General features: G+C 45.0%; 1 protein-coding gene across 1 annotated transcript in view; it reads right to left on the bottom strand.

Moving 5' to 3' along the window:
• LOC126204204 (uncharacterized) overlaps nucleotides 1-22604 on the bottom strand; it is a 39090-nt gene extending 16486 nt beyond the window's left edge. Inside the window, exons 1-2 of the mRNA XM_049938603.1 lie at nucleotides 22294-22604; nucleotides 4130-4625 (exon numbers count right to left, since the gene is read on the bottom strand). Of these exons, the coding sequence (XP_049794560.1) occupies nucleotides 4130-4625; nucleotides 22294-22586 (789 nt within the window). The 5' untranslated portion in view covers nucleotides 22587-22604. The remainder of the gene's footprint in view (nucleotides 1-4129; nucleotides 4626-22293) is intronic.
• Between the last annotated feature and the right edge of the window lie 5093 nt (nucleotides 22605-27697).

Genomic DNA, 27697 nt, shown 5'->3' with positions numbered 1-27697 from the left:
AGCGCAACAGTTTGTCTTACAAGAATGGAGTGGCGTTGGCAGTAAAAACCACTTTTTTACAGAACGCCACAGTAGAAACTCAATCTTTCTCCTCTCCCATTCTTAGCGTAAAGCCCATAGTCTCCCGTAACACTTTCTTCTACACCTTCTCCTACAGCCACATTCCAGTTCCCCATTACTATTAGATTTTCATCTCCCTTTACGTACTGAATCACCAGTTCAGTATCCTCATATACTTTCTCTATCTCTTCGGCTTCTGTTTGCGACTTCGGCATGTATACCTGAACTATCGTTGTCGGTGTTGGTTCGCTGTCGACTCTGATGAGAACAACCCTATAACAATAACTCACTCTCTGCCCTACCTTCCTATTCATAACGAGTCCTACTGCCGTTATATCAATTTCTACTACTGTTGATATTCGTGTGACGAGAAATCCTCGTCGTCTTTCCATTTCACTTCACTGACCCCTGAGCCGTGTGCGGCTCGTGTTGATACCGCTCATAGTATGGCATCTTGTAATAGCGATAGTGGCGTCTCGTTTTCTTAGTGTGTTTACTGGCGCCACTACGTTTGCTCGCCTCCATGAGTAGCAGCACCAGCGCTTATCGATAGCGCGTACTGTGGTACCATCTTTGAAGCGACCTCGTGTGTCGAGTTAGTGGAGTTGCACTCCCTGTCGCGTCTGCCCCCCACCCCTCTTATGGGTCCTCATCCTCCATCAGCTCCTTTCCCGGTTCCCCCCTTCGCTTTTACTCTCCTTTCCCCCCTTTTTTGTTTTCCCATCATCTGTCCAGTTTCCCCCCACCTGCTCTCGGCTGTGGTATGTCACATTTGCCAACTTTTTAGTGCAGTGTTCCAGTGACTATTCAGTGTTGTTCGTCTTTCTCGTGTTGCGAACAGAAACCATGCTGTCGCTAGGTGTGAATTTTATGTCTCTTGCGAACAGAATCCAGACTGTCGCCGTGTTTTTTAATTGGCTGTCTATTGTTTTACCTGTCTGCTTCGTATGTATTTTATTAGCATCATCATCCCTCTGTTCTTTGTTTTAAGTTCCACGATTTCTTTTCGCCATGTTACTCTTTAAGTCCCCGATTTTATCGCCTGTTTTTATTATTTATTCTCTTCATCTTCCTCACAAAGTCTGTAGGCTGAAGAGCGGTATACTAAGCTGCTGCCAGCCCGCCCCCTTCGGGGGGAATTGAAATTCAATAAAGAAAAAAAAAAAAGTGGAGTTGGGACGGAGCAGCCGTGAGGTCCGGACAGCCAATACTCGCCCGACCGCTGGCGACACACACGCACTGTCCGACGGAAGGATGTGGTCGCGAGACTGCAAGACCACGTCAAGGACCGGATGCAGCGAGTTTTAGTTGAATGGAGCGTGATATTAGAGTAGTAGAACTTTCACTTGTGTGTGTGTGTGTCCACTCGTCGAAGTGACCTCATGGCAATAAGCTGTCAGTCGACGATTTATACTGGGATCCTTCCCGTGCCTGACTTGAGTGGGGACGACCGTTGTTTGGTAGTTCGGTCGGTCGTCGCAGCGGACGACGTGCATTCGGTCTTCCGCCCGCTTCTGGCTTCTCTGTGTTTGTGCCGACTTATAATTCGTCCGTGTTGTTTCACAGTGACTGTGAGTTGTTGATGGAATTGTTTTCCCCGATCCATGTGTATCTTGTAGTTTTGAATGAGCAGTTATTTTAATGCTGTCTGTGTACTGGATTTGGAGAGAATTGCGAACGGACAGCAGTTCGGCTTCCGACGGATCAGCGAGAAGGTCCACAGTGCGATGGCAGACTGGGACCTTTGGCGGTGTGCAGGCACTGTCGGAGTGAGGGGCTGTAGTCGACGACCGAACCCAGGACTTTTGAAGTTGAGTGAACCGTGTCCAGTACTGAAACCTGTTTGAGATCTCGCTGTTTGCGTGTTGCTGCTCCCAGGCTCGGTGAGACCGACCGCAACAAGTGGAGTCTCTCTGGTCGGCGGAAGCTATTAGCCACCTTCTACTCCTTGATGTTAGTTTGGATTTGGTATTATTCTTATTAGTAAAGTGCAACCAGCGGCATTTTCTGCCTTGTAGCCGCTAACGCCCCAGTTACCTGCCCTGGAGGTTAGCGTACTTTCCCGGCAGTGTACCTTTCCTCGTCGTGTTGATGCTGTCCGACACGGCGTGTAGTTCGACAGCCTCTTGAATTGTACTGTACATATGTTTTTGGGAAGTCTACATTGGTTCTAGTGTTTGCTTCGGCCTTGGGTGTTTTCTGAAGACGTAGCGCTGTCTGTCTCTTCGCCCTTGCCTAAAAATATTCCATCGTTGTACCCGTGATCGGACGTTAGACGAATTGGTTAGTCAGTCGGTCGGCGCTTAAGCTACCCCTAGTGCGAGTTGCCATCCTGTTACGTGAGTACAACTCTTGGCTGCTTACACAGCTGTAGTCCTCAGGTCGATCCAAGGAGCACTGTCTGTGGATCACTCCGTCTTATTTTGACAAGTTGTCATAATTGTTTCTAATTTACCCTAACGTTTTAACATGTTATTGCCTTCCCCACTTGTAATTCCAGCCTTCAGCCTTTAATAGTTTGTAACACTGCTTGTGGCCTTCAGCCGACAAATTATTTTCAATTTTCTCTTAATAAAACATGCAGCTGTCACTACAGCCTGTTACAGTTCGTTAAGATTGTTTTAAAAAGGTTTTAGCATTTTAACATGCAACTGCCTTCCTTACTTGTAATGCAGGCCTTCAGCCGTTGTATATTTTTGAAATTGCTTCTGGCCTTCAGCGGACGAATAATTTTGAACCTTCTTAATCGGGCCTTCAGCCGTTGATTGTGCGTAACATTGCTTGTGGTCTTCAGACGGCAATAACTTGCAATTCCTCTAATAAGGCTTTCAGCCGCCAGTGTAGTAGAATCTTTTTGAAAATGATTGTTGAGAGTTCTGTTTTTTAAAAATAAAATGTATGCGTTTTCTGTGCAACCACCGGTAACTGATTAGGCTCCGTCCGCAACTCCTGCTTTCCCGAAGTCGAACTGTATCTAGATTGAGCCTTTCCATTTCCGTTTTCAGATTTTTTTCTTCCATAACACGTACAAACTTCTGACATTCCACGCCCTGACTCCTAGGACGTTACCCTTTCGTTGGTTATTCAGTCTTTTCCTCACGGCAGTCCCCTCAAAGAGATCCTAGTGGGGCACTACTCCGGAATCTTTCGCAATTGGAGAGATCATCATGACACTTTTTCCATTAAAGGCCACATGTGTGGATACATATTAGTGTCTTTAAGGGCAGTGGCTTCCATTGCCTTCTACATCCTCATGCCTTTGATTATTGCTGGTTCTTCCGCGTTTATGGGCAGTTTCCACCCCAAGGGGAACAGAGTGCACTACGTCCGCTCCTCCACCGTCTTTGACAAGGCAGTTGGCAGAATGAGGTGACTTCTTATGCCAGGAAGTCTTTGGCCGTCAATGCTGAAGATTTTTAATCAAAATTTATGCGATGGCAGTTTTCGAACCCTGGACAGATGACATTTTGATTACGAATCGAAATGGCTAACCCTAGATCACGGGTCCAAATAGAGAATATTCAATTCAAAAATCATAACTGGGGGAAAATGTTCGGAAACACACGAAGATTTCAGGTTAATTAGTTAGATGGAGATTCTAAAATCAAGTACTAGACTGTAGGGCGTACCCAGGAGCAGATATACTCTCGGATCATAATTTAGTAATGGTTGAAGATGATGAGAATTGTTCTGAAGAATCAATGCGGAAAAAAGTGGGATGTTGAAGTACTGAAGAATTATAAGACGCATTTGAAATTCTCTAAGGCTGGAGGTAATACGATAGTGAATACCAAAGAAGGCAGTTCACTTTGATATGAACGGACAGCATTAAACCGAACAATCATTAAAACTGGACGGGCAAAGACATGTCAAGGGATAGTAATGGACATCCCTAAAAAAAGCATTCACAGAAGGTGGTCTTGAAAAGAGGTGACATACAAAGCAATCGAAACGTTGCGATGCGCCCAGTATCGATATTTTTGTTTCGATATTACGAAGGTGTTGGTGCATTCTTAGTATAGGTATAAGCGCCGAATATTGTGTAGAATCTGGTATTGGAAGGCCCTACCTGAGAGGCGCGCAGCCGCCGCTGCAGGTCGTCCAGTTGTCGCTGCAGCTGCGTCTCGACGAGCCCGGGGAAGTCCCGGTAGGTCCGGAAGACGCAGACGAAGGGCGGGTCGGCGAGGCCCGGCAGAGTGAAGGCGACGGTGCCGGCCGAGAAGTCGTCGGGCGGAGCCATGGCGCAGGCGACGGTCGGCAGGTCCGGGAAGTCGACGGCGAGCGGCGCGAGCGCGTCGAGGCCGCGCCAGCCGCGCGGGTAGTGGCGCTTCCAGGCGCAGGGCGCCGCCTCCGCCTCGGCGGCGGGCGGCCGGCGCACCTCCAGGTCGAACAGCCAGCGCGGCAGCGCGCTGCGCCGCGTCGTGCAGTCGAACGGCGGCAGGTCGCCCGAGAACCACTTCTCGTCCTCGTACTTCATCATCACGATGCCCACGCCGATGTGCAGCATCTCGCGCTGCCGCAGCTCCGCCCGCTGCGCCTCGCTCGCCTCGAACCGGCACTCGTACCTATTGCGAGCACACATCCGCTGCGTCACTGCGACGCCCGAAACGTCCTGGTAGATTACAACTGAATCATATATTTTTAAAGGGGCTTCTCTCGACCAACACAGATCTGTGGAGAATTTAGGAAAACTGTTTACCATGTATAATTACTTTATACGGGCATCTTTATTGGCATTTTTATGTTAAATGATGCAAATGTGAGGATGGTTGGTTGGTTGGTTGATATGGAGGGAGGGGACCAAACAGCGAGGTCATCAGTCCCATCGGATTAGGAAAGGATAGGGAAAGAAGTCGGCCGTGCCCTTTCAAACGTAACGTCCGGCATTTTCCTGAAGATATTTAGGGAAACCACGTAAAACCTAAGCGAGGATGGTCGGACGCGTGTTTGAACCATCGTCCTCCCGAATGCGAGTCCAACTTGAGGATGAGTTAAAAGATTAAATTTATAATGTTATACACTGCTCAAAAGAATCAGTGGGACGTCTGCCATGATCCATTGAGAAGTAACTGAGGGCTGGGGATGCTACGAAATTATACCTTAATCTTTCAGAAGTATACAACGAAACGTCATTACATCCTACATCGTTTGCATAAAAAGAACTGAAATTTCGAAAACAAAGAGGAAACCATCATTCGCCCCACCATCCTGGGCGTTTTTCATTGGACTTTGACAGCTTCAATAACGTGTATGCCCTCCGTGAGCGTTTATCACAGCCTGACAGCTACGTGGCATGCTCCACCCTGAGGTACCCGTTCCCAATCTTCAATGAGAGTCCATGAGAGTTCTTGGAACAGGTCGATGACGAACACCATCCCTTCCGACGCCCTCCACATGCGCCCTAGCATTAGAAGGAATTCAGGGCCTTATGCAGCGGTCACCGCATGATCCAACAGGACCTGTTCGCTGTACATCCTGGTGGTTAAGTGACCGTAGAGGTCAAGATCCGTATGGCTATCAACAGTGAAGCCTCACCACATCACAGAACCTTCGAAATCTGTCGATTTCCTGGACAACATTTGGCAGTTTCCGCTCACCACTGGTCCCCATCACTTCGCATCAAGGTATCTGGACTCGTCTGTGAATAACACGTTTCGCCATTTACGAAGTTGTCCCTTACATGGGAGTGGCAGAACTGTAGGCGAGCTACAAGATGTCGTGACAAGCGAGTACTCAAACAGGACGTCTGGGTTATCAGGTTCTTTCTCGTAATATGTTCATTAGAGTGGCCTTTCTGGGATCGTTTTACAGTGCTCTGGCGGTATCCGTACAATGGCGCAATGCAGAGACGGCCAGATATCGACCTTCACGTGGGGTTGCAGTGCGTCGGCGACCTTGTCCAACTCGACATGTGTACTGACCTGCCTACCTGTAAAGTGTCCACAACCTATAGATGACACAAGAGGGGCATTGGTATCTGCAGCGAAACGTACGAAAGTCCATCCTTTTCTTTATGAACCGAACCGTCCTTGCTACTTGCACTGCATTAAAGATTCCTTCTGAGCGGTCATCTGACGTTATTTGCATAACACAGACAATAGATGCCTAATTATTTTAAATGTTCCCTACATGGAAAGCGATGATCTCAAGCCGTGCGAAGATCACGTGTATCGCCTGTATCAGAACAGATATAACATACCGGACATTGATACACGTGACCCCCCCTTATTCCTTTGAACAGTGTACTTTGGTAATATAATTAATAATTAAAAGCTGGAAACTGATGCCTTTAAAAGTACATCTAAAAGGTACTGACGCATATTTTTATTGACATAACATTATCTTGATTGCATAAAATGTAACACGTACAGTTCTACATTTCACAATACCAATTCATAGTTCTACATCACTAATAAGTGTTCGAAAGTGCATTCATTAATTGTCTTGGCTGTCTTTCTTTACAGATCACTTCAAACCGTCTTCATAGTACGGTAGACGTTCATTAAGCTGATAACGTTGAAGTTTGTTCGAATCAATTATTGTATTGGATCACTTGGAACCTTTCCTGATGGATAAGATAGCTTTTCAGGTGTACTCAGAGGACCACGACGAAGACCGAGAAGTTGAGTGTGACTAATCGGAGCGCTGATCGTTGTAGAAGCTGTGAAACAACCGTTCCTTGTCTTGTCGGAAACATAACTGAAAAAGTGTTCATAGAGAATGTCACCATCCTTTATCTTCCAATATTTACAGCTTTTTCAGGCTTGTCTTTCTAAAGTATGATTGCCACCTTGACTTGGAGTCTAACATTTCGGTAGCAGCAAGTTCTCTCACAAGAAATGTACCTGGTTTCGAACGTGAATCACAATTGTGACGTCATACACAGAAATAATCTGTCATGTATACTTCTTTTCCTTTTTATTATACGGAAATCCCTGGCGCAACGTAAAAAACAATGTTCACTCACTGGAAAATAAGGCTAAATTTCGATGAATTTCCCACAGCTGGTTAGATACAACAGCAATTTGCTGACAATGTGATTCTTCCATTAAAACACGGGAGAACTGCCGGATGTCAGTAACGTCCTGCCACGATATTTCGGCGTAGAGTCTTCTGTCCATCTTCAGGTGAGTACCACTATAGTAGTACTGGCGAGTACGCTTTTTTGTTTTTTTTTCTTTATTGTAATTTTAGCACCTCATACAGGCAGGCTGTCAGCAGCATAGTACGCCGCTCTTCAGCCTTAAGTGGTACAATCATATGACAAAGAGTCGACACAGACAATACAATGAAAATGGCGGGCGAAAAAGGTAGAGACAAAAAACAATAAACATGAAGCCGTTCACGCTGGACGATAAAAACATTAACACTTGTTGACACGGCGCACAGAACACGGAGGACGGCGACGGCACAGGTGAACAGTGGAGTTGTAACTGCGAAAGAACGCTAAACACAAAACGAAGCACACACACGGGGACCTGCCAAGAGAGGAGGAGGAGGTACGGGATTGGGAGAGCGAGAGGGGAGAGCAGAGATGCCACGGGCAGGGGAGATATGGGGGAGGGTGGAAGGGGGAGGGGAAGCCCGGGGGAAGAGGGGTGGAGGGAGGGGATGGGGGAAAAGGAAAGAGAAGGGAAGGGAACACAAGGGAGGGAGGGTGCCTAAAGGAAAGGACACCGGAAGTGGGGGGTGGGGCAGGATCAAAGTTGATAGGAGGAGTAGATGGAGGGGAAGAGGACATCATCAGGGAGGGGGAGCTGGCGGAAGCCACCTTGGGAGAGGGTAAGGAGGGTGGAGAGATGGAGACCGGGTGGGACGTGGGAATACAGGCGCGGCAGCGGGCGGGGGTGGGAGAGGATCGGGGAGACGAGCGGGTGAGGAGGATCGAGTTTACGGGAGGTGTACAGGATCCGTATCCTTTCAAGGAAAAGGAGGAGGTGGGGGAAGGGGATGAGATCGTACAGGATCGGCGTAGGGGAGGGGAGACGGATGCGATAGGCGAGGCAGAGAGCATGGCGTTCAAGGATTTGGAGGGATTTGTAAAATGTAGGGGGGGGGGGGCGGAGATCCAAGCCAGATGGGCATAACAAAGGATAGGGCGGATGAGGGATTTATAGGTGTGGAGAATGGTGGAGGGGTCCAGACCCCACGTACGGCCGGAGAGGAGCTTGAGGAGACTCGAGTACGCGCTGAGCTCTGCTATTTAAAGCCATACTGATTGTGAGGTGACATTGCGCATGCGCTGCACAGCGTGCGCGTTCATAACAACTCCGTGCGCTGCGCCTCCCACCCTTCACGGTGAAAGCTTGGCGTATCGATATCAGGTCGATTTTCATCTTTATACAGATAACTACGTCGACTACGAAGTTTCTATATAACAGGATTCCAAGCAGAGTTTAGCTGATAACCGCTATCATGATTGATGAGAGTCTCGTTGTCAGACAATCTTATTTCCACAGATTCATTGATAATCGAGCTCCAAAATTTTGATGCATGGACCAAAATTTTTGTGTCGTTGTAATTCATGGAGTGGTCTGTGGAAATACAATGTTCGGCGATTGCGGACTTGGTGGGTTGGAGAAGGCGACTATGCCGTTGGAGTTCCACAATGCGTTCCTGCACAGTTCGTGTTGTTTGCCCTATATATGATTTGCCGCATTCACACGGAATCTTATAAACACCTGATTTACGCACGCCCAGGTCGTCTTTAACGGATCCCACCAGTGATAAAATTTTGGAAGGATGCCGAAAGATGACTCTCACTTGATACTTTCTCAATATTCTGCCTATCTGTGATGAAATATTCCCAATAAATGGTAGATAAGCAGTCGACATGAAGGCCTCTTCCTCTTCCTTGTTCCGTCGTTTGTAGGTCTGCATCACTCTGTTCACTTGCCTAGTTGACAAGCCATTCTTCAGAAATACTTTTTTCAGGTATTCCAGTTCCGCTTGAAGACTGTCGGCGTCAGAGATGGTATGGGCACGGTGGACCAAGGTTTTGAGAACGCCCATTGTTTGTGCTGGATGGTGGCAACTAGTAGCTTGTAGATACAGGTGTGTATGAGTGGGCTTTCTGTACACCGAGTGACCAAGTGTGCCATAACTCTTACGTCGCACCAAGACGTCCAAAAATGGCAAGCAACCGTCTTTCTCCATCTCCATGGTAAACTTTATGTTTTCATGTATGGAGTTCATGTGACGTAAAAATTCTTGGAGACTGTCCAAACCATGAGGCCACACGTTTTGGCGATACGTTGACGACACTAAAAGTGTACTCGCCAGTACTACTACAGTGGTACTCACCTGAAGATGACCAGAAGACTCTACGCCGAAATATCGTAGCAGGACGTTACTGACATCCGGCAGTTATCCCGTGTTTTATGGAACAATCAGTACGCCAGGAAAGCTTTAAACATCACACCAATGTGATTCTTACTCAGAGCTGAACTGTTGTCTGAGAATAAGATGAAGTTCGGTTTATTATTGTAGTACATTTTTTATATAATCGTTTGTACATTTCATTTGGACTCTTCTTGACTTCATCCTTAAGACAGACATACGCCGAGCTGATATTAGTCTTTGTATTGTGTATTCGAAATACATTGGCAATGGGGGAGGGGGGAGTAGAAAGTATTAAATTATACGCAACATCCTCAGTGCCGCAATCTAAGCTTTAGTTTCAAAGAGGCACGAGTCGCGAGTTGTTTTTAAAGGGGCGTATCATTGACTTATAAAAATAACATTGTTTTTCAGAATCCTATAAAGTGTACACTAACTGACGGACTGATATCCCTTACATATGTAGTATCCGAAGCAATAGCAAACAGAAAATCATCAAATTACACACTGATGCCCTTTTAAGAATATACGATTCATCACTGTGTGCCAGACCAGGACTCCAACTCGGAACCTCGTCTTTTGTGGGCCGATGTTCTTACCAAAAGAGCTGCAATGTATAATAGTCGTTACGTAAACAATCCTCTTATCGGCTGGATAACTATTTCTCCACATTATCTTTTCTTCCACGGAAGCTAGGCCAGCCAAGTAAGCGGAAAAGCTTCTGTGACGTTTAGAGAGTACGAGGGACGTAGTAGCAAAAGCAAAGCTTTCAAGGTGGGTAACGAGTCGTGCATGGATAACTCAGTAGATAAGAGCATTACTTGCAAAAGGCTAAGGTTTTAATCTGCTAGAAAGCTTTAAATCACTGCTAAGTGGAAGATTCATTCTGGAATTCGTACTTGACTGCTGGGGCAATTCCATGGATATAAGTGTCCTGGTATGTCACAAGGTCAAATCAACATGGTGTCCGGTGGGTTGTCGTCCGTAATAACAGGTGGGGCACTGAAACACGCGATTTGGCAGTCTTGGAAATAGCGCTTTACGTTAGGAATCAGAAAACGGAAGTGGTGCCATCTGGACAACAAATCTTTGCCATTGGCCCCGCTGTCGATGTTCAGTTAATATGGCGTCGTGGACCGGAGAACAACGCTCTGTTGCCGTGAAGCCGTTTTACGAAAACGCTAGCTATGTGGACACGCAGTGTGTATTTCGCGTTCATTACAATCTCCATGCCCCAGTCTCGTCGGCACGTGCTATCAGAGTGTGGGTACATAACTGGATGAGGGAACAGGTGATACTGTGCGAAAGAGGGGTCGAACTGCAAAACAACGTGCGCGTAGCAAAGAACGTTTCAAGATCGAAAGAAACCTTTTGCCGAAGTCTCACGCGTTCTGCACGCAGGCAAACTCTGCAACTTAACATGTTCGACGAATATTGTACAACGACTCGCAATAACACACGTAAAAAAGTCAATGGATACCATATTCCAAAGAGACTATGCTTTTCCCAGGAGTTGTTGGAACTCGTGAACGACAACCAGGCGTTTTCGACAATCTGATCGTGAGCGATGAGGTCAATTTTTGTTCGTTGGTTGGTTGGTTGGTTGGTTCGGGGGAGGGGTCCAAACAGCGAGGTCATCGGTCCCATCGGATTATGGAAGGATGGGGAAGGAAGTCGGCCGTGCCCTTTCAAAGGAACAATCCCGGCGTTTGCCTGAAAAGATTTAGGGAAATCATGGAAAACATAAATCAGGATGGCCGGATCAATTTTCGTGTGTCAGGCTTTGTTAACAAGTAAATCTTTAGATACTGGTCACATGAAAACCATGGAATACTTCGCCGAACGCCACTTCACAGTCAGAAAGTGGTAACGAGGTGCGGTGTATGATTCTTTGGAATCATAGGGCCTTCTTTTTTGAAGACGACCGTGGCAATGGTGTTTCTGTGAAAACAGAACGTTACGTTCAGATGCTGAACCATTTACTATTTCGGCAACTTGCTGATCTTCCTGCAACTGTAAACACATTCTTTCAACAAGAGAGGGCCACATACATCGCGGCATTCAATTAACGGGGACTGATGACCATAGACGTTAAGTCCCATAGTGCTCAGAGAGCCATTCAATTAACGCGCTGCACATCTTCCCTGGTTGTCTCATCTCCATTAACGGAGAAATCACGCCCTGAACTTTCAGCGTGTGATTTCTTCCTTTGGGGTAATTTGAAATCTCAGATCTTCGGGTGTGACTGACCATAAACCATCACGTAAAGATGCGATGTCTAACGTCCGTAAAAGATTTGAAATCCATGTGAAGGAAAATGGGGGTCACCCAGGTGATTTTTTCAAGTGTTGGGCAATTTAAGTTGCAAGCATTGTAAATTCATGTTCAATTTCTTTCATGCCTCTTTCAATAAATTTGTGTCGCTGGTGTAGGTTTCAAAAACGCCCGTTTCACTTCGCACCTATTAAATTTACTCTTCTCCTTCAAGCTGTTGCTCTAGGTTTCCGGATAGTAGTTGTACCAAATGGTGCACTTCCTCTTGGTGAATTCTCTTTTCATGGTACCTTTTCTTCTGTGATCTGGGCCTGTGCTTCAGCTTATTGCTGGAGTCACTTTTTTTCCTTTTGTTGCATTCTTTGCCTGTTTTGGAGCACTGAAGAAAAATCATTATATGGCACATTTTCAGCACGAGTTTTGATCACCTACTGTATAGGAACACGTGAGACTAGCGAGTTGTACCTTGAAGGATATTATGAGGGATGATCTGGATAATCAATTGAACAGCATACTTTTTGGAGTTCCGTGCCTCAATCTGTGAAAACGGAACCCTTATACTATCGCTTCGTTGCCTGTCTGTCTACCTGTCTGTCAGACTGTTAACACCCTTTTCCTCGGAAATGAGTTGCCGTATCAAGTTCAAATTTATAGCTCCTACTAAAGTCTATAATTCATTGACGGTGTAAGAAGTCCAAGTTTTTAACTCGTTGCAATCAAAAGATATGGCCGTTCATGCCACATATTTGGATACTCGAAAACTGACTCATTAAAACCTATAGGGTACTTCAGCTTGACCTAGAATTGTGAAATGTGGCAAGAAGCCATGTTTCACAGTACAAATAAATGAAAAAATATGAAAATGCTAATTTGTAACTACATAACACAAAAAATTATTTTTTGTCATTTTTATCCGTCTGTCTGTTTGTTTGTCCGTCTGTTAAGACCCTCTTTCTGTAAAACAATTCGGCGTATCAAGTTCAAATTTATGTCACATACTAAGATCCATGGTCCATTGGTGGTGTAAAAATTTTAAGCTTCTAAGTCAGCTCAGTCCAAAGATACGGCCTTTTATGTCACATATGTTGATACTCGAAAAGTCACTTATCAAACCTTACAAGGTATTTCCCGTTGACCTAGGATCATGAAATTTTGCAAAAAGAAAAAAAAAACAAGGTTTCACAGTACAAGTAAAGGGAAATATCCGAAATTGTTAATTTTTAATTATATTACACGAAAAAAATATTTCTTTTGTCACTTGTTATCGTAATTCAATTAAAACATTGTCGAAAGCCTTGGAATCCCTGGTACCAATATCTTGCCAGTATCAATGTCGATAACTGGCAAATATTGTCAGTGTCCTCGATTCCCGGAATGGATAAACGGTGTACATACATATTTAAGTTTGTACCCTCAATGCGCCCTTGACCATCTTCTTAATTTTTAAATTCGAAGATGACAAAGATATTCAAGCTTCGTCGGACATTATGCAGACAGATTTCAAGTACTGTGACATCGACGGGCCCAATGACCAAGTTATGGCAGGGTTGACGATTCTTGTCTCATGCCGCCATGGCTATGATGCTCATGTTGCCCGTACAACACCCCTTGCGGGAGAGGTCGCATGGATTCGCTCGAAAAATTCATCAGTTATCAAGCGGTACTTCTTGGCGGTATCGATATAGGACTTGCTTTCGATCAGCTGGCTGGTGCAATTCTATCATCCTGACTGGTCAATTCAAAAAGAATGCGCCATAATGTGAAGTAATTCGTGGTGTACTTTTTTACGTTAACTTTGTACTAAATGATATTTAAAGTCGTATAGCATCCTTAAGATAGTACTTTGGAAGTTAAGTATATCTTATTTTGAAAATCTGAATGTACTGGAGCATAAGCAGTCTGTATGCTTACAGCCACAGCTACTTCTTAAAGCTGTAATTTATATTTCTTTAGTAAACCATAATATTCATACGGTTTTACAAACGTGTCACATATGTGTGTATCAAGTCACTGGGAATAACTTATTTTATATAGTGTTACAGCTTTGACAATATTTCCAGTTTGCTGATCTATCCATTTTACTTCAAAGTTGTAATACCTATAGAAATATGATTCACGGTTTATCGGATGCTCATTGTTAATGTGTGATTTGTCGAAGTCAACGTTTATAACAAATGTAAGTGTCGTTTGTCTGTGCATGCCGCTGTAACTCGTCAAGCAACTCCCCCATAGGGATGGTATGGTAGCCCAATATCCCCCATCCATCAAGATGGTTTTGGTCTGTAGCTGCAGGGGTTGGGTTCGAGGATATGAGTGTCTAGAAAGAGCATCGCAGCAATGGACTTCTTACGAGGAGTCAGCGAAGCATCTGGGAATCAAGTGTCGACGTGACAGAGACGGGATAGAATGTCCCTTCTAGAATGTTCCAGAATGTTATATAATCTTCCACAGGGCTTGATAATGTTCTAGAATATTCCAGAATGTTCTAGAATTCCCTTAAATGTTAGAGAACGTTCTAGAAGATTCCAGGATCTTCAAGAATTTCCTCGAATGATCGTTTTGTTGCAGTGAGGATATGTTCCAGCTCATAAGGGTATGCCCGATGGTGAGATGCATGCATCAGTACACTTTCGGAAACCCACTGGAGCAGATGAAGAAAAAGTGAAAGTGATACAAAGTGCAAGAAATTTAAGACCAAGCGAAACCGACCTTTTTCAGCTACTTTAAAATAAATCTCCGATGTCTATATCTGATGACATAAGGAATTTAAAAAAGAAAAAAATAACTCAGTTGGTAAGAGCACTGTCCCTGAAAGATAAGCTTCCTGGTTTGTATCTTGGTCTGGCAGTCAGGCACACAGTTTTAATCTTCCAGAAAGTTTCAGAACGGCACACATTCAGCTACAGAGTGAGAGATTCGTACCGTAATACCTGTTTTAAACAAGCGAACTCCTTGTCTAAATCGACTGTGGTGGGGCGTCGCATGCCACCGTGTAAATCTGCCGCCAACCCCGTCGCGAGTGGACTGGTGGCTTCATAAGCATTTGATTGTGGCGAGTGTAGAGTTCTAAAATCCAGAATTCTTTGAGGAGTGAGCGTACACAGAAATGATAGAGTACTACCAGAAAATGGTAGCGTCGACTGTTAAAATCACAACTTAAACAATTGACGCCGCACTTATGTGTGTAATAGCAATGTATTTTTGGATTTTCGTTGTCGGTAATGTTTTGTTTATTTTGTTTTCGTGACACATTGCTAAGTTTGCATTAGAAGATAATACTTTTCCTGTCTGTATTCGCCCACAATGGAGATGATACATCTGAAAGCCAAAAACTGTTTAGTTTTCACTAGACCCAGACCAAGAAATAGCATACACTGTTTACAAGTAAGAACAATAGATAACAAAACGTTTTTCAATTACAGTTGTTCCAACAGTGAAAAAGTCAGCTTTATTGATAGAGAAGAATACAGCTACTTTGACATTATTTGGCATTTAGAAAGAAAATAAGGTAGAATGGCTATGGTCAAAAGGCGCTATGTACTTCCACATCCAAATCATTTTTGAAGTTTTACAATGTTTAGATAACATTTTCCCTAGTCTGTCAGTTCTCAGCGCTGTAAAATATTTACTATTCGACTTTCGTAAAGAGCGCCTGTTGCGAATTTTGAATTGGATTTTTAATAAACCCTGCTATCATTGATAGCTCCATACTGCTACTGCGGATGCATCATAATAGCAAAAATTGGGCCGGAGAAGACACACGATAGTAGAAGCAGAAACGTTCCGATAAACATGAACCCACAAACGAATGGTTCCGAAATGGTTCAAATGGTTCTGAGCACTATTGGACTTAACATCTGTGGTCATCAGTCCCTAGAACTTAGAACTACTTAAACCTAACCTAAGGACATCACACACATCCATGCCCGAGGCAGGATTCGAACCCGCGACCGTAGCAGTCGCGCGGTTCCGGACTGCGCGCCTAGAACCGCTAGACCACCGCGGCCGGCGAATGGTTCCGAGACATTAGGTTGGTGCATAAGTTACTTACTAGCTTGTTTGTTTTGCATGTTAGTATTCGTGTTGCTACAGGTTTTTCTGTCGATTGACATTTTTTTATTTGTAGTTCACGGTTGCTATTTGAGTTTATATATTGTCGTTTAGTCATTTGGAGATGGTGATTGGAGCTATGGACGGTAGAAAATGGAGTGCCACGTTAAAAAAATCGGGACGTTTCCGACATTCTCTTCTGTTTGAGTTCAATAGAGGGGTGACATCAGCGGAGACAGCCCGAGACAAAATGGTTCAAATGGCTCTGAGCACTATGGGACTCAACTGCTGAGGTCATTAGTCCCCTAGAACTTAGAACTAGTTGAACCTAACTAACCTAAGGACATCACAAACATCCATGCCCGAGGCAGGATTCGAACCTGCGACCGTAGCGGTCTTGCGGTTCCAGACTGCAGCGCCTTTAACCGCACGGCCACTTCGGCCGGCCAGCCCGAGACATTTGCGCCGTATATGAGGATAATGGCCTTGAACAGAGCACGGCAAGAAAGTGGTTTTCCCGTTTTAAAGACGATCATTTTGACATTAGTGACTCTCCTCGTTCAGGAAAACCTTCGGGGTTAGTTGAAGAGCGTTTAACCGCATTAATCCACAATGATCCACGTTAGTGCACTCGAGAACTGGCAAATGTGATGAATTATCGATAGTAGAAGCAAAAGCGTTCCGATAAACATGGACCCCCAAACGAATGGTTCCGAGACTTTAGGCTGGTGCATAAGTTACTATCGTTTTTGTTTTGCATGTTAGTATGCCTGTTGCTATAGGTTTTTCTGTCGATTGCTATTGTGCAACATTTGCATGCAGTGGGGAAGATTAAATAATCTGGTGCTTGGATACCCCATGCTCTAGTCCAAAATCACAAAAACCTGCAAGTGGCCGTAAGTGCATCTGTGCTTGCTCGTCATTAACTGGCTCGTGAGCCGCACCGACCTTTCCTATCCCGTATCGCTACTGGTGATGAGAAATGGTCTGTCTTTACGCTAACCTGAGGTAAAGAAAGGAATCATTGAGCCCAAACAAAGCAGAAATTCCCCGCACAAAGACCTGCGCACATCCACAAAAGATAATGTTATGCATCTGGGGGAATAGCAACGGGGCGGTGTAGTACGAACTGCTTCCCCGAGGTGTAACCGTCACTGCTGACGATTATTGTCAACAACTGAGACGTCTTGTAGACGCAGTTCAAGAAGTAAGATTGCGTGAAATGAAGCTACTCCACGATCACGTCTCCTGCATTCTTCTAGACTGACAAAAAATGATATACAGGCGTTTGGTTGGGAAGACATTCTGCACCCATGTTTTCACCTTTCTATCGAACAACCTACAAGGAACTTCCTTTCCGGATGAAAATGCGCTCCGAACATGGATCAACGAGTTCTTCGTCTCAAAACCACGTGATCTATACAGTCGCCGAATCCCAGTGTTGGCAGACTGTTGTGAACCGTAAAGGATAATACAGGGTGATTCAAAAAGAATACCACAACTTTAGGAATTTAAAACTCTGCAACGACAAAAGGCAGAGCTAAGCACTATCTGTCGGCGAATTAAGGGAGCTATAAAGTTTCATTTAGTTGTACATTTGTTTGCTTGAGGCGCTGTTGACTAGGCGTCAGCGTCAGTTGATGCTAAGATGGCGACCGCTCAACAGAAAGCTTTTTGTGTTATTGAGTACGGCAGAAGTGAATCGACGACAGTTGTTCAGCGTGCATTTCGAACGAAGTATGGTGTTAAACCTCCTGATAGGTGCTGTATTAACGTTCGTATAAACAGTTTACAGAGAATGGGTGTTTGTGCAAAGGGAAAAGTTCTGGATGGCCGAGAACGAGTGATGAAAATGTAGCACGCATCCAGCAAGCATTTGTTCGCAGCCCAGGAAAATCGACTCGCAGAGCTAGCAGAAAGCTGCAAATTCCACAATCAACTGTATGGAGAGTCCTACGAAAAAGGTTAGTTATGAAATCTGAACGTCAACTACCCGAGGCGATGGATCGGCCGCCAGCAGCCCGTGACAGAGCACTTCATCACTGGCCTCCAAGAAGCCCTGATCTTACCCCCTGCGATTTTTTCTTATGGGGGTATGTTAAGGGTATGGTGTTTCGGCCACCTCTCCCAGCCACCATTGATGATTTGAAACGAGAAATAACAGCAGCTATCCAAACTGTTACGCCTGATATGCTACAGAGAGTGTGGAACGAGTTGGAGTATCGGGTTGATATTGCTCGAGTGTCTGGAGGGGGCCATATTGAACATCTCTGAACTTGTTTTTGAGTGAAAAAAAACCTTTTTAAATACTCTTTGTAATGATGTATAACAGAAGGTTATATTATGTTTCTTTCATGAAATACACATTTTTAAACTTGTGGTATTCTTTTTGAATCACCCTGTACAGTACTGATGACTAAAATCTCTTTATGTATATCTGTTACGTTAATTAAACTTACAGAAAAACTTAGGCACCAACCCCATAATTGGGAATGTGTGGCTACGACCAGCAACTGATTTCACTTTGAAATATTGCCCTAGTTAGCATAGATACATTTGAAATGCAATGTTTGCGAGTAATACCAGTAGACGAAATCAATCATGCCACGAAGGACAACCGCAAGCAGAAGGATTGTTAACCAGGTAAGTTGCTCGACGTGTGTACCGAGGTCGTAAAGATGTGGTGCGGGCATGGAATCGTGTCCTATGGGCAGGTAGTGTTGAGCACAGGCCGTCCACTTTCTACAAGTGCACTGGATGATCGATATCTACGATTTTTAGCAAAGAACCCATGGGCTTGGTCCTCCAGATCTGAATTCGACCTTCGAAGAGGCTACAGGACTTCATGTACCGCGTGTGTTAGGAGACGATTTCGTGATGCAAATCTCCATTACCGACGGCCATGGCAAACACTACATCGTACACCACAACATCGTGAACTCCGTTACAGAGATCATGCAGAATGGGCGCCCCAGTATTGGCGTAGGGTGTTATTTATGAACGAAACTCGGATGTATTTGCGCCCTGATAATCACAGTGAATGCATCTGCAGATAACCCGATAGTGTCGCACGCCTTCAACGCTATATCCCACATGAGTAACACAGTGGTGGTGGAATGAAGTTTTTGGGTGGCATGGGGCCACCGTAGACTTCTCGCGATTGTTGAGGGCATTCTCATTGCTCTGTGGTACAGGGCCGAGGTTCTGCAGCCGATAATGGGACCGTATCGCCAACATTTTGGTGGCAATCTCATCCTGATGGATAATAACTCGCGTGCTCATCATCCTGTTCTCGTGAACACGTCCCTTCAGTGTGCTTGGACCACCAGAATGGAGTAACCCGTTTATTCCCTGGATATTACTCCAATCGAACATGTGTGGGATCGATTGAATCGAGCTGTTTTTGGACGTCGACGACGGCCACGTAATCTGGGCGCGACTTACACAATCGCCATTGAAGAGTGGGGCAGTTTGGACCAGGGCTGACTTGACGTTCTCATCGATGTTACACCATGACGCATTCATGCCTGCATCAGAGGAAGGGGACGTTCCACCACTTTCTGATGTTACTCAGAAGAGCTAGAGAAACTCCCCATGGTAAACAGACGGTTTTGTCGTTACACAAATGAATGGTATTTTTTATTTTTTTTTTATTTTTTTTTTTTTTTTTTTTTTTTTTTTTTTTTTTTTTTTTTTTTTTTTGTGATCGGGACACATTGCAAGTGCGCATAAACGCGTACCTGAGAGCCAAGTTTTGTTCTCTGAAGTTATACAAAACTTTCGTTGATGTTTGTAAATGGTTCGATGAAGCGAAGAAAATTACCGACCTGCCTCTTCATTAAGAGACCGAGCGAGTGGCCAGTGGCTAGCACACTGGACTCGCATTCGGGAGGACGACGGTTCAATCCCGCGTCCGGCCATCCTGATTTAGGTTTTCCGTGATTCCCTTAATCGCTCCAGGTAAATGCCGGGATAAATCCTTTGAAAGGGCACGGCCGGCTTCCTCCCCCGTCCTTCCCTAATCCGATGAGACCGATGATCTTGCTGTCTGGTCTCTTCCCCCAAACAACCCAACCAACCCATCTTCACGAAGATCGCTGTGGATGGTGACATGCAGTGGAAGGGTCAGTTACTTAAGAAATTAATGGAGAAATGAGGTCACGACAGTTAGAAAATGATGATTAATCAGTTTGTGATTACTATTATTAATATTATTATTATTAGCGAATTCTCCCAGTAAATGGAAGTCGTTAAAGAAACAACTCAATGAACTTTTCTTTGGGTTCTTCTTGTTCCTCCAGTAGGCTCTTATACTCTCTGAGAAGAGTTGTTTACATTCTTCTGAATACTTTAGTCTGTATTGTTTTTTAATGTCATTTTGTCGATGTTGGACTTTTTGTTTTGGTTGCTCTGATGTAACTTCTCATTTGCCTACTTTTGGCTAAATGTGTCTCTTTGTAAAATGTCGGTTGGTTTAACGTCTGCGGTTTTTGAGGACAGTTTTTTTCGAATTTCGTTCAGCCAAGGTATTGAGTTCTTAAGTGGTCTTACATAGCGTATTTATCCTTTCTCTAAGTCGCTTTTCTGGTAGTCTGTTGAGATGAATAAAGAATTTCATTCACGTTTTCTTAACGTCACTTCCGATATTTGAAAACTTTTCTGTTGTTTTGATAGATTCTAGCCTGTAACTGTCTCAGGTACGTCTAGCTCCTAAAATATTCATGTTCGTTTTTTTCTGTTTGGTATTAGTGTTTCACTTGGTTTCACGATTGTGATGCAGTGCCGAATATTTGTCTGTCTTGGCATCGATTTTTTTGCTGCAGAGGTTTCGGACTAACCATAATGCTTTTCTGACTTTTTGGAGCCGATTTTGTTGTGAGAGTTTTTCAAGGCGTGTCGATTGGATGAAACCAAAAATGGTTCAAATGGCTCTGGGCACTATGGGACTTAACTTCTGAGCTCATCAGACCCCTAGAACTTAGAACTACTTAAACCTAACTAACCTAAGGACATCACACACATCCATACACGAGGCAGGATTCGAACCTGCGACCGTAGCGGTCGCGCGGTTCCAGACTGTAGCGCGTAGAACCACTCGGCCACCCTGGCCGGCTGGATGAAATCGCCGAGGTATGTAAAGCACGGGACGCTGTTGATTTTACCGTATTTCCATTGCAGGCTCGCGATTTCTGCCTTTGAATACAATAATACAGTTTTTTCGAATAAGAATAGTAACCCTACTTTTCCAGCAAATGCTTTAAGTATCTCGTGGTATTTGACGGCAGTCTCTTTGCCCTCGGTAAGAATCGTCAAGTCGTCCGCAAACGCGGGGTATGGTATGTAGAGGTTGTTTTTGGGCTCCCAAACCCAACATTTCTTGAGTTCTTTCTCCCAGTATTCCTTAACCTTGTCTAGGATGACACTGAACAGAATAGAAGAAGTCTCCTTGTCTCGCACCTGTTTGAATGTGGTTTTTCTTATAAATTTTACTTTAGATCCTGTCCAACTAGTGTTTGCTTTATGAGTTCACGTGTTTTGGGATCTAGTCCCCTCTCTTTAAAAATTTTGAATATTGAGATCTGCTATGGAGTCGTGCGCCTTTTTTAAATCTACGAATTTGAATATGAGATGTTTTTGTCTGAGGGCTCGCGTTCTGAGTATGGTTTTGAGGTTAAAATTTGTTCTGGAGATGACCTCTACGGTCTAAATCCTGCTTGATATTCTGCTAATTTGGGTTATATATGCTTTTGTGCTCTAATGAAGAGACAAGCTGATATGATTTTGTAGGTGGCCGGTAAGAGGGAGGGTCCCTCTGTAGTTAATTCTTGTCTCTCCCGGCGAGGGATTGTCATGTTGATTAATCGGGTTTCTGCCGATTATTCGCGTCTTTCCTGCAGGATATTTCAACTGCGTGACTCGCAGTCTTCTTCGGGTGCTGTCTGATACTGATTCCAGTGTGGAATGAGTCCGGTATTTACGCCCACGTTGTGCCAGGCGTTCCCTCTGCGGTCCGCGCCGCGTCTGGTGCTCTGTCCGTGGTGTGCGCCGACCAATATCAGCGGCTGTAGCGTTTTCTTCTAGCCGCGGCTGTTCCGAATGCTGTGGCTGTGCGAGTACTTTCTCGTCATTATCCGTTGTCAATCAATAGTTGCTATTGGTCGGCGCACACCACTGACAGAGCGCCCAGACGCGACGCGGACCGCAAAGGGAACGCCTGACACAACGTGGGGATAAATACCGGACTCATTCCACACTGGAATCAGTATCGGACAGCACCTGAAGAAGACTGCGAGTCACGCAGGAAAGACGCGTCTTACAACCACGCGGTTTTTTTTTTTTTTTTCGTTTTGCCAAATGTTTCGGATTGTTTGTATAATTTATTAATCATTAAATTCACGCAGATCTGTGATATGTTAAAAGAGGGGTTGACGCCAAGTAGTTGAAGGGAGAACGGGGGAGGGGGGAGGGTTGGGGGGTAGGAGAGACAGACAATAGCAAACGGTCTCCACCTTACCTTCCCACTCCCCTCCATCAGAACCGCAACCTGGACCAGCGCCTGGGCCTACGTACCTGGTGCCAGTATCGAAGGCTCTGAAAACGACGTCCGGCAGAGAGGCAGTGTCGTTGTCGTCGTCGGCAGCGGCTGCGTGGTGGACGAACCTGTCGGCGGGGGAGTCCCGCATCTGGCAGGCGAGCCAGACGGGCGTCTCGCGGAAGCGCAGGTGGACGGCGTTGCCGACCGGCGGCGGTCTGTGGAGGGCGAGGGCCGCCGCCTCCGACGACTCAGCGCGCTGCAGGCTGAGCCCCAGGGCTGCGGAGGCTGCCGCCACGGTAACGAGCGCTAAGCCCAGCTGCGGTGCCATGGCGGACTGGCGAGCGCCATCTGGCGGCACGCCGTGCGGCACTTATCACCTCCCGCGGGTCGCCCTATCTCACAGCTGGCGGCCAGCTGGCTGGGAGGGCAAGGTGAAGCCGAGGTCGACGCGAGCCGACGCGTCTGCTCTCGCAAGATTACTAAATTGAATGAGAATTTGTCTTTAAACAGAAATTAAAGTCAATTACTGGAAAAAATTGAAAGAAAAACAGCTATTGATGGATGAATCTTTGTTAGTGGCCAAATTGACTTCCAGAAAAATGCTATAAAATTTAGAAAAGATTACATCTTTTAAAACCACCATCACTTTTGCGGGGTCGATATCTCTTATTTATGGGGGAAACGGAATCATAGCTTGGAGACTGTGGCCAGTTCATTTAAGGTACCGTGCTTACATTCAAGTTTGCAAACGCTTCGTGACGATCGGGATTTATTCTCAGGGACGCTGTAGCAAGTTGCGAATGAATAAATGGCAGAATACTACTTCATCAGGTTACCCTCCATTCAGAGACTGTTGCACGCAGCGACCGTTATTTTTATTTGTAAATAATAGATTCCAGCTATCAGTCGTCCTTTGCAATTTTTATTGCCAGATCTACATTTCGGCTAGCAACTAGCCATTGTAAGGTGCCTCTTACGTGAGGAAGACATTTTTACCAGTTTTAATAAATTATTGTCTCATTGATGTATTCACGATAGTTAGGAAGTGCTGTAGTCCGTAGCCGGCCATATTTCCCACGCTGGCTGGCTAGGTGACGAAGCGACCATATGTCGCGCGTAGTGGTGTGGGGCTCGGCGCTGGACCATAGCAACAAGCGTTAGCCTGGGAAATAAACATGACGGGAAGTACCGCCATCTTAGCGCCAAAGTACCCGATTTTGTTTATTTACATTTAATAGCCGGCCAGAGTGGCCGAGTGGTTCTAGGCGCTTCAGTCTGGAACCGCGCGACCGCTACGGTCGCAGGGTCGAATCCTGCCTCGGGCATGGATGTGTGTGATGTCCTTAGGTTAGTTAGGTTTAAGTAGTTCTAAGTTCTAGGGGACTGATGACCTCAAATGTTAAATCCCATAGTCCTCAGAGCCATTATATTTAATAATTAAAGTCATTTATGACAACATGAATATTGGAGGAGCCTCTGGATGTTTAAAACTATTTATCATAATTTTGCCTCGTTAAAATTCGCACCCGTTCATTAACAAATGCATATCTTAGCAAGTACGAACTTGATCGGAAATCCACGAACTGTGACGAAACTAGTAAGAGATACGGACTGCGCACCAAAGTCGGCAGTCGGCGTTAAGAGCTCTTCCTGTCTTGTTCGATGGTAGCCATGCTCTCGGTTACGAGTAGTTTGTGACATGAGTGTTCCATTATTGATCTAATAGGAATAAAAGTGATATTACGGCATTCTGAATGATAATTTCGAGTAAACAGATACCCCAAAGTTGATCGACAGCAATTTCAGATAATTAGCTTCCACCGACAGAGACATCCAATGCGCCAATGAAGAATCTGCACGGGACGACATTTACGAGAGCTGCACCGCGCACAGGTGGGCGGAAATCCGACGACACGACCCACCAAGGCGGATCAAGGAACGTCTGAATTACGCTCGCAAATTCCGGGTGGAAATGCTGACCAGTCATACTGTACGTCACATATACCGCCCTCTACGGACTCGCGGCTAAGCTGAGTAACAACAGTATCAGTTTAGAAGCGAGGGGATCTTGCACCATTCTCAATGCACTATCCTTTTTCGGTCAATGCATGTAATGCCTGTTGTTCTGGCTTTGTACACAGTTCATGGAATACTGTGTACAAATTCAGACCAACAGGCATTACATGCAGTGACCAAAAAGGGATAGTGCATTGAGAATGGCTAGTTGCTAGCCTTAATCTAGATCTGGCAATAAAAATTCCAAAGGACAACTGATAGCTGGAATCTATTATTTACAAACAAAAAGAATACTACTTATTTTCGGCCATTGTGTCTCCACGGCACGATCCGTTAAGCTCCTGTTGATCTTTGGCTGCAACAATAAAGCATTAAAACATTTTGTTTATCGTAAATTGATTAGGTGAACTGCTACATTTACATTAGTTTAATTGTAAGTGGTTCTAAAGCTGATACATGACCAAAGGAAGATCAATTAATGATCCGCAAGGAACGCAACAGCAGTGTCTCCTATCAGGTTAGACAGTTTAGAGAGATCGAAGATCTTCACGTACTGCTGCTATAGCTTTTAAATGTTATTTATCGAATAATAATCGCATTTCTTTACGTTTCGCAAAACTAATTTACATAGTTATTTACACTGAAGCGCCAAAGAAACTGATACAGGCATGCATATTTAAAAACAGAGATATGTAAACAGGCAGAATACGGCGCTGCGGTCGGCAACGCCTACGTATATAACATAACAAGTGTCTGGCGCAGTTGTTAGATCGATTAATGCTGCTACAATGGCAGGTTAACAAGATTTAAGTGAGTCAGCCTGGTGTTATACTCGAGGTGGGAGCAATGAGACACAGAGATAGCGATGAAGGGGGATCTTCCTGTACGACCATTTCACAAGTGTAAGGTGAATATCAGGAGTCCGGTAAAACATCAAATCTCCGACATCGCTGCGGTCGCAAAATGATCCTGCAAGAACGGGATCAACGGCGACTGAAGAGAATCGTTCAGCGTGACAGAAGTGCAGCCCTTCCGCAAATTGCTGTAGATTTCAGTTCTGGGCAATCCACAAGTGTCACTGTGCGAACCATTCAGTGAAACATCATCGAAATGGGTTTTCGGAGCCGAAGGCCGATTCGTGTATCCTTGATGACTGCACGACACAAAGCCTCTCCTGGGCCCGTCAACACCGACATTGGACTATTGATGACTGGAAACATGTTGCCTGGTCGGACGAGTGTCGTTTCAAATTGTATCGAGCGGATGGACCTGTACGGGTATGGAGATAACCACATGAATCCATGGACCCCGCATGTCAGCAGCGGACTGTTGAAGCTGGTGGAGGCTCTGTAATGGTGTGGGGCGTGTGCAGTTGGAGTGATATGGGAGCCCTGATACCTCTAGATACGACTCTCACAGGTGACAAGTACGTAAGCATACTGTCTGATCAGCTGCATCCATTTATGTCCCCACATTCCGAAAGACTTGCACAATTCCAGCAGGACAATTCCACACCCTAAACGTTCGTAAGTGTTTCAGGGTGGCTCCAGGAGCACGTTACTGAAACTGACATGAGCATTACTGGGCGTATCTGGGATGCCTTGCAACGTGCTGTTCGGAAGAGATCTCCACCCTCTCGTACTCTTACGGATTTATGGACAGCCCTGTAGGATTCATGTTTCAAATGGCTCTGAGCACTATGGGACTTATCAGCTGAGGTCATCAGTCCCCTAGAACTTAGAACTACTTAAACCTAACTAACCTAAGGACAGCACACACATCCATGCCCGAGGCAGGATTCGAACCTGCGACCGTCGCGGTCGCGCGGTTCCGGACTGTAGCGCCTAGAACCGCTCGGCCACTCCGGCTGGCCAGGATTCATGGTGTCAGTTCCCTCCAGCACTACTTCAGACATTAGTCGAGTCCATGCCACGTCGTGTTGCAGCACTTCTGCGTGCTGGTGGGGGCCTCACGTGATATTAGGCAGGTGTACCAGTTTCTTTGGCTCTTCGTGTAGGTTTGAATTTATCAGTAAATAAACAGGTAAGCTTACATTTTTGTGCTTTCAGTCTTTCTTGCAACGTTTAACTTACATAAAATTAAAATGGGTGGGTCCACGCTTCAGGATACTCTCCGCTGTCCTCCGGTTGTGAGATAACTGGTCACGTGCCTCTGTGTGAGTCAGTTTCTCTTCTCAAAGGCGAACAGTTCATTGGGTCAATGCCACGTGCATTGTGGCTGGGCCAGTTTTTTCCTACCTTCCTAGTACCCTGTGAGATATTATACAGGGTGATTTCGTGATAATGTTGCAAAATTCTAGGGATGATGGGGAATTGGAAATGTGTCAATTCGTTGTAAGAGACGTTAGTCCGCAAACAACAGAGTCGAAAATCTCTCTGACACCTCTGACAGTGGAATATATGTACCGTATAAAGCCAGAACTAGAGAAATTATTAATAATGAACTGTCAATATGAATTATTAGCGATGCGTATTACGTGTATGCCACATTAACCGCAATGACGTGAATACTAAACAGTAGCCGCGATAGAAAACAGAAGTAAACGTCATTCCAACTTATCTGCTTCCATTGAGACTCTAGAAAAGAGGTCCAGGTTTCTTACGGAATGAATCGCAGTCTTTTATTTGCTCCACCCACAATATTATCTATCTGATCGTTCCAATTTAGGTTATTTGTAATTGTAATCCCTAAGTATTTAGTTGAATTTACAGCCTTCAGATTTGTGTGACTTATCGCGTAATCGAAATTTAGCGGATTTCTTTTACTACTCATGAGAATAACTGCACACTTTTCTTTATTCAAAGTCAACTGCCAGTTTTCACACCATACAGGTATCTTACCTAAATCATTTTGCAATTCGTTTTGGTCATCTGGTGACTTTACAAGACGGTAAATGACAGCAACATCTGCAAACAATCTAAGACGGCTACTAAGATTGTCTCCTATATCGTTAATATAGATCAGGAACAATAGAGGGCCTATAACACTTCCTTGGGGAACGCCGGATATTACTTCTGTTTTACTCGATGACTTTCCGTCTATTAATACGAACTGGGACCTTTCTGAGAGGATATCACGAATCCAGTCGCACAACTGAGGCGACATTCCATACTGGAATTTGGTTAGAAGCCGCTTGTGAGGAACGGTGTCAAAAGCCTTCTGGAAATCTAAAAATATGGAATCAATTTGACATTCCCTGTCGATAGCACTCATTACTTCATGAGTATAAAGAGCTAGTTGTGTATGACGAGAACGACATGTTCTGAATCCGTGCTATGTGTCAATGAATCGTTTTCTTCGAGATAATTCGTGATGTTCGAACACAGTATATGTTCCAAAGCCCCACTGCAAATCGACGTTAGTGATAGATTTATCATAGATCTGTGATTTGGTTGTGTGTTT

The sequence above is a fragment of the Schistocerca nitens genome, chromosome 9, assembly GCF_023898315.1.
Source record: "Schistocerca nitens isolate TAMUIC-IGC-003100 chromosome 9, iqSchNite1.1, whole genome shotgun sequence".
Lineage (NCBI taxonomy): Eukaryota > Metazoa > Arthropoda > Insecta > Orthoptera > Acrididae > Schistocerca > Schistocerca nitens.
Note: the sequence above shows the minus strand (reverse complement) of the source record. Positions and strands in the feature narration are given on the sequence as shown.